This window comes from Nansenia antarctica, assembly GCF_963989245.1.
Source record: "Nansenia antarctica genome assembly, chromosome: 20".
NCBI classification, from domain to species: domain Eukaryota; kingdom Metazoa; phylum Chordata; class Actinopteri; order Argentiniformes; family Microstomatidae; genus Nansenia; species Nansenia antarctica.
This window is the reverse complement of record NC_137693.1, coordinates 5,206,434-5,213,933: the sequence shown is the minus strand read 5'-3', so window position 1 is coordinate 5,213,933 and position 7,500 is coordinate 5,206,434. Positions and strand designations below refer to the sequence as shown.

At 44.5% G+C, this 7,500-nt stretch overlaps 3 protein-coding genes across 3 annotated transcripts in view; 1 reads left to right on the top strand and 2 right to left on the bottom strand.

Moving 5' to 3' along the window:
• The window catches only part of c1qc (complement component 1, q subcomponent, C chain), a 2,956-nt gene extending 318 nt beyond the window's left edge, over positions 1-2,638 (bottom strand). The window contains exons 1-5 of the mRNA XM_080550015.1: positions 2,618-2,638; positions 1,678-1,860; positions 1,168-1,450; positions 914-1,043; positions 1-69 (exon numbers count right to left, since the gene is read on the bottom strand). The exon at positions 1-69 is cut by the window's left edge and continues 318 nt beyond it. Coding sequence (XP_080406141.1) covers positions 1-69; positions 914-1,043; positions 1,168-1,450; positions 1,678-1,840 — 645 coding nt within the window. The 5' untranslated portion in view covers positions 1,841-1,860; positions 2,618-2,638. The remainder of the gene's footprint in view (positions 70-913; positions 1,044-1,167; positions 1,451-1,677; positions 1,861-2,617) is intronic.
• Positions 2,639-3,915: 1,277 nt separating this feature from the next.
• On the bottom strand, positions 3,916-5,589 carry c1qa (complement component 1, q subcomponent, A chain; the record flags this gene model as incomplete). Its single annotated transcript, XM_080550014.1, has 5 exons — positions 3,916-4,085; positions 4,362-4,451; positions 4,724-5,070; positions 5,165-5,345; positions 5,578-5,589. The coding sequence occupies 5 exons, from the start codon at positions 5,587-5,589 to the stop codon at positions 3,939-3,941; spliced, it is 777 nt and encodes a 258-aa protein (XP_080406140.1). The 3' UTR covers positions 3,916-3,938.
• A 1,497-nt stretch (positions 5,590-7,086) lies between these two features.
• arhgap42a (Rho GTPase activating protein 42a) overlaps positions 7,087-7,500 on the top strand; it is a gene marked incomplete at both ends in the record, with an annotated part of 12,272 nt that continues 11,858 nt past the window's right edge. Inside the window, 1 exon segment of the mRNA XM_080550013.1 lies at positions 7,087-7,240. Within this exon segment, the coding sequence (XP_080406139.1) occupies positions 7,087-7,240 (154 nt within the window).

The window sequence follows — 7,500 nt, the reverse complement described above, 5'->3', positions numbered from 1 at the left end:
GTGGTCTCCGGTCTCCAGCCACACCTCCTGCTCCTCCTCCAGGAGCACAGCCAGACCACCTGAGTTCACCTGGAGAAGAGAACACAAAAATGGGTCATTAACAGTACTCAAGTTGTAAAAGAAAATCAGGCGGGGATGGTGGATTTTAATCATATGGGGACAATTTTAGCCTCCCCACAGCATCAGTGACTTCAGTGTCAGTGACTTGGTAAAAATGTCATTGCATGTGTGCGTGCCCCCTCCCTCGCCCACAGTATTTTACTCAATATGCGCAAAACTAAATGTTAAATAAATAGCAGTAATACCATGTTCATTGATAAAATGACATAAGGGATGTAAAGGGGCGATGGCAGTTTTAGAAGGGGGATGATTTTGACCGTTTTTATTTCAGGGGGGGGATGCCATCAACTCGAGTGCTGGTCATTAAAGTCTGGGTCATCAGACACCTGAATGTATGCCAATGTGTAAAATCAGTTGTATTGTCTTCAGTGGATGTTGTGAGCTACGTTGCTAAGATATGACCGTTCTCTGTTCTAGTACTACCCCTCCTTTTGAAAACGACTCTTTCTGCTGATTCTACAGTTCAGAGAATGTGTTATGTTCCTCCTTCCAGTCTCATCGGTCTCTGGCTGTGGTCATACCTGTCTGTGGTTGTGGTCATACGTACCTGTCTCTGGCTGTGGTCATACCTGTCTGTGGCTGTGGTCATACGTACCTGTCTCTGGCTGTGGTCATACCTGTCTGTGGCTGTGGTCACACCTGACTGTGGTTGTGGTCGTATCTGTCTGTGGTTGTGGTCACACCTGACTGTGGTTGTGATCGTATCTGTCTGTGGTTGTTGTCGTGTCTGACTGTGGTTGTGGTCATACATGCTTGTGGTTGTGGTCATACATGTTTGTGGTTGTGCTCATACCTGTCTCTGGTTGTCGTACAGCAGGTCACAGAAGGACGCCAGAGTTAAACCGTCCAGTTTCAGCAGCAGACAGAGTCTGTTTTCGGAAGACGCGTGATACACAAAGTAGTATGTACCTGGGATACGACATCTAAATAACAGGGAGATTAAACACAAATGAGCACTCTACAGACAGACAGACAGACAAACAGAGACGGGCAAATAGGCAGATGGACAGGCGGATGGATGGACAGACAGACGGACGGACGAGTCACCTGAAACGTCCTGTCACTGTGTTGTAGTCGTCGTTGAGGTTGGTTATGACGGAGGTGAATAGTATGGGACTGCCCTTGCTGGGTGCTATGGCTGTGGCTCTGGCCACACTGAAGGCAGACTGGATCAAGACCGACTCTCCCTGCTGCCCCAGGGGTCCTGCTGGGCCCGGGACGCCCCCCTTCCCCCTCACTCCACTCTTACCACGCTTACCAGCTGGCCCCTCACCCCCCTGCTCCCCCTTCTCCCCCTTCTCTGGCCTCTGCTCCAGACCTAATGCCACACCTAGGGAGAGAGGAGGAAAGGGGAGAGGAGAAGAAGAGAGGGGATGAGATGGTGGGAGGAGAGAGAGAGGGGGTCAGAGGGATGTGTGTGTGTGTCTGTGTGTGAGTGTGTGTGTGTGTGTGTGTGTGTGTGTGTGTGTGTGTGTGTGTGAGTGTGTGTGAGTGTGCGTGCGTGCGTGTGCGTGCGTGCGTGTGTGTGTGTGTGAGTGTGTGTGCGTGTGGTTGTACCAGCCACTCCTTTATCCCCCTTCTCTCCGCTCCGGCCGTCTCTTCCTGGTAACCCTGGGATACCGGGCAGGCCAGGTGTTCCAGCTGAGGGACAGGTCTCCATGGAAACCACGAGAGGAAGAGCCAAAAGCAAGGCCCCCATGGCAACACAAGAATGGAACATGGTGACCTCTGGAGAGAAACCTGAGAGAGGAGAGAAGAGGAGAGGAGAGGAGAGGAGAGGAGAGGAGAGGAGAGGAGAGGAGAGGAGAGGAGAGGAGAGGTGAGGAGAGGAGAGGAGAGGAGAGGAGAGGTGAGGAGAGGAGAGGAGAGGAGAGGAGAGGAGAGGAGAGGAGAGGAGAGGAGAGGAGAGGAGAGGAGAGGAGAGGAGAGAAGAGGAGAGGAGAGGAGAGGAGAGGAGAGGAGAGGAGAGGAGAGGAGAGGAGAGGAGAGGAGAGGAGAGGAGAGAAGAGGAGAGGTGAGGAGAGGAGAGAAGAAGAGAAGAGAGGTACCAAACAGGTGCTTGAAGCGGAACCATCCCTAAAAATGTTTATCCAAAGCCCCAAATATGGAAATCAATTCCCAAATATAGTTTACAGATACAGTATCAAGAAGTATTAGTATAGTAAAATTGACAACTTAAGCAATGCTAAAAAAACAAAAAAACAAACTGTAATGCGTAAGTGAATTTAATTGTACTGAACTTAGTAACTGATATAAACCCTAACCTCAAGCCGACACAGTGTCCACTATCCACTATACCACTAGTACACTATCATACTGATATATTATATTGGTTTAAATCAGTCTAACACATACATACAAACACCCTCAAGGTGTAAATACCTGGTTCATGGGAGTTCAAGAGGGTTTAAGTCCCATTGACCCGACCATTAATCAGCTACTGATTAACTACTAACTACTAACTACAAAAAGTCAAGTTGAAGTATGATCGACTTACTTGCCAGCAGAGGATAGTTTGAGGAATGCTTTGGTGAAAATCAGTAAGTGCAACAGCCTCAGAATGTCCTATGAGGAAGTTGAAAGAAAACAAAACACCGGAACGGAACTGTGGCCTCAGCAGGTTTCACATCTCCAGGGTCAGGGTCAGGCTCAGGGTCACCTGGGGGCATCTAATAACCTCTCACTTGCCCCATACAGAAGGACCCCCTTGCTACTATGACCAGGGCCCAGTATTTCAAAAGATTTAATCTGGATCAGAATGATTCTTTTTTCCTCCCCAGGTTCAGATCAAGCAGGCTGATTTCCCCAATACTATTCACAAAATAGATCTGATCCTGACACAAAAACACCAAAAATGATCTGGATCATTCTGATCTAGATGAAAGGTGTTGAAATGGTGGGCGTTGAGCTCTTGTTAAGGGTTGGTTTGGTATAAGTAACATGGTGAAAAATCAATTTCGTCTATAATCATGATTATATTATATTATATGTATTATTAGAAGGCAAGGTGGAGATACTTCCATGTTGCTTATTCTGACATACTGCTAATATGGCTGAAGTTTGTTTCGGGCCTGGGCCATAATGTGTTTTTCTAATTGTCCATCAGGCATAGTGACTTGAAGGGCACAACTGTTGTGCAGGTGAATGGAACAGGGAGTAGGCGTCTAGACGTCTGCTGATGATAAGATGGATAGCGGTTACTAAACGTTAAGGCAGAGGTTGTACATTGTTTCCCTTTTTTAAATGTATTTTTATTGTATTTTATCTTTACCTTTTCATTTTACTGTTTTCCCCTGCTTTTATATTCATTCTATGCTTGTATATGTTTTTATATATGTTTCTATATTCACTTTATGTTCTTATTCCTGTTGTAAAGCACTTTGAGCTGCATTTCTTGTATGAAAGGTGCTATATGAATAAAGCTTTACTTACTTACTTACTTACTTACTTACTTACTTACTTACTTACTTACTTACTTACTTACTTACTTACTTACTTACTTACATACAGTGTATGCCATCTAGCAGGGTTTTATTGACCTGACTCTGATTGTATGAAATTGACTGTAATGATCTATTCCATCCCATTAAGAGAAATTATGGAAAAAGCTAACAAACCAACATGTCATAATATGAGATCGTACCACAGCCACACATTTAAGAGGCCATATCATCATGTTGTATCATAAAGGCTTTATTTGAGGAACAAAAGTATACAGTGTAAATACATCAGATTGTATGTATTATAATGATAGAGCAGTGTTAAGCAGTGTTCACATTCAGAGTGAGATCAACTGTTTCAATAAGTCTGGTCACTTCTTAAATGGAGAAGAGCAGAAAGCCGTTGAACACAATCTCCTTCTCCTTGTCGTCCCTCAGAACGTCTGCAGGCTGGTTGTCCTTGAATGACTCCAGCCACACCTTCTGGTTCTGGGACAGCTTCAGAACCACTCCGCCAGACAGAACCTGTCATTTATCATTAAAACGTTTTATAACTAATTGAAAAAACTATCATGATAACTGACTTGATGTGATGACTGACATGAATGCACCTTAAACAATATTGCTGATTGGTGGTTGAAATCTGGGTACGGTATGTTGAAATGTTATAGTCACAGTTGAATTAATCATTTGAAGAATGTTTAGATGAACACAGAAACAAGAATCAATTCCATTCTATCGTGTAAAAATACATATATATATATAATGGACAGTATTATTGTGTTATCATCCCAACCCTACCTGTGTGGTGGTGCTCCTCTTGTTGTAGTCACAAAATCCCAATTTCCTTTCTCCCAGGGCCTCACTGTGTATGGATAGGCACATAGTCACCTAGAAACACACAGAGAGGGAACATACAGTGATATCATGAACCCCCAACTATGGAGGAAATATACAGTCACTAGAATTCAGATGGAACTCGACCAAGTAAATGGAACACAATTAAACTGTATTTAACTATGCCAGCACTAGATATATATATCTATATACAGTAGCATATATATTGTGCTGACATAGACCATTATTGAACACATTTCTATTTGAACATTCTGTGATGCTGTGAGACCCAAATCAGTCCCAATGGTCCCATTTCTGATGCTTACCTTGGACATGGAGTGGAACACAAAGTAGTAGACCCCCGCCACCTTGCAGGTGAAGATACCAGTGGGCAGTGAGAAGTGTGAGCCAGTGTTGGTGATGAGTTTGTTGAAGGTGAGTTTACGGTTGTAGGGAGGGTAGGAACGCTCGGTGCGGCTCACAGAGAAGGCTGACTTGAGGTTCCGGGCTGGGTCACCATGGAAACCAGCAGGGCCTGGAGGGCCCTGAACCCCAGGGGCACCCTCGGGACCCAGATCTCCACTGTAACCCTTATCTCCCATCTCCCCTGGGAGACCCCGACTGCCCTTCATGCCCTTGAACTCAGGATGGATCCCTGCATTCAACTGCACCGCTGACAGAGGGGGGAGGAGATAGTGAAGAAAAGACTCAACTTCATCAACTTAGTGACAGAGTCTTAAACGTATACTTAAACGTATGAGACGTACCTGGCTCTCCTTTCTCTCCCTTGGATCCCCGCCATCCGTCCCTGCCCGTTAATCCTGCATTTCCCGCTTTTCCGTCATGAACCCGGCAAGTGTCCTGGCAATGCACCGAGGACAGGAGAGCCACCACACACACCAGTGCCGACCGCACGGAAAACCCTGAAAAACCTCCCATGCTCAGGAGCTGTGCAAAGGCAAGAGAGAGGATATCACTTGAACAAGTTTATGTCAGTGGAGAGAGAACTACTAAACAAAAATGAAACAAAAAAACAGTGACACTGCTTCAACTAAGAATCTTAACTCTCCTCCGGTCCTAATCCTGTCAGGTCTATTCCTCTCCTCTAGTTCCAATCATCTCCGACCGATTTTAGTCTCTTTCTCACGTTCTAATCCTGTTCTCGATCTCCAGTCCTCACCGCTGGAGTCATCTTCTCATGCTATTCTAGTCCTCAACTCTGAGGACTTCCTATAGAGTTCTAGTCCTCCCCTATAATTGTAATGATCTTCTCCAGTTGCTTTAATCTATTCTATTCTATCGATTCAGTAGAAGGTATATCTCACTCACCAGCGTCTTCAGTGTCTTCAGTGTTGATCTGCAATATATTCTCTTTCCTCTTTTTGATTTTGCTGAGGGGGTTCAACCATTTCTCTCTCTCTCTCTCTCTCTCTCTCTCTCTCTCTCTCTCTCTCTCAAACACACACACACACACACACACACACACACACACATACACACATACACACACACACACACACACACACACACACAACCAGAGGTTTCATTTCCTCCACTACTGTTCTGACCAGCTAATTATCACCCGAAACTGTATGGACGGGTGCATATAATAGAATTGAAATCAATCAAACTCACTGTAGCAATGTTTACATACCCTTAACTTTGGACAAAGACTGCTGCCCGTGCACACAGGAAGCATCTATCTGTGAGGGGAGTCTGTGGTGGAATGCTGGAGGTCTCAATGAGGAATTGTCCTTTGCAACTGTTAGGATGTAAGTAGCTACTGTGCTGTATGTATGGCAATTTGATCCTCCTAACATTTTAGGCTATTGTGACATAACTTACTGTTTGTTTGTGTTCATAGATATATAATAATATATATATAAATATACTGTATGTTTGTGTTTTTGTTACATTTTCCCCCCACAGCTTCCTCTGCTGGGATCGCTTTCTTGAGTAATAAAAGGCCTGTATATCGGGCCTGTATTGTTGTTGTGACATTGATTGCCATCGCCTCCTATGCAGGCTGATGAAGGGCTCATAGCCGAAACTATTCATTTAATTTTTATTCAAGTGCTGTCCTATTTTTGTCCTTTGGGTTTTTGCAGTAGGGAACCAAAAAATATTCTGTGGTTTTTAAATGACCACGGACCCCATGCCGTACCCTATTGCTATCACACACTTTGCCAGAGAAAAGAATAGATTCGATTCTGGGAAACCAAGATTTCGGACTACCTCAATGAAGGAAGAAAGGAAGGATGGAAGGAAGAAGGGAATGATGGAAGGAAGAAGGGAAGGATGGAAGGAAGAATGGAAGGATGGAAGGAAGGATGGAAGGGTGCATTGGATGCATATTCCACTGGGCCCAGGTGTTCTCCTTGGACGCCAGCAGGAGTCTCCCGTCCCCATAGTAACCCCGGCTGAACGTTCTTTCCCCGGGCAGAGAGCTCGAGCGGGGAGGAATCTCAAGTGCCGGAAGTCCACGGAGAAAGAGAGAGGGGCAAGAAAAAAGTCGTTTGAAGAAACTTGCTAAGAGTCTTGGAAAGTTGGAACATTTCACCGTATTATAAACTTACATGGGAACAAAAAAAAGCGGTCAAAACCAACAACATTGAAGTTCAGAGAATTGCAATAAGCTAAAGGATCACTTCTTCCAAGTCTTTACGTTGTGTTTTTTGTGTACATCGCGATGGGTCTCCCCACACTCGAGTTCAGTGATTCTTTCCTGGACAGTCCGGAGTTTCGGGAGCGACTGCAATGCCATGAGATCGAGCTGGAGAGGACCAACAGATTCATCAAGGATCTGATCAAAGATGGAAATATGCTCATATCCGCGCTGAGAAGTAAGTGCATGCTATAAGTTCGTGACGTTAGAAGTATAAGGTTCTATCTCCATTTTTGTCAAAATTGAGTTTTTTTTACATAATCTGATCCATTAGGTGTTTATGCCTGTGTGGTGTTATTTTAAAAAAAATGTTGACATTTTTGAGTTAGTAATTCATAAAATACAAAGGTTCCATCTCACAAAACATAATGGAATGTAAAAACTTTGACGCTCAATATCTCTGAACTGCCCTAAACGGAGATAGAACCTTCTCATTCT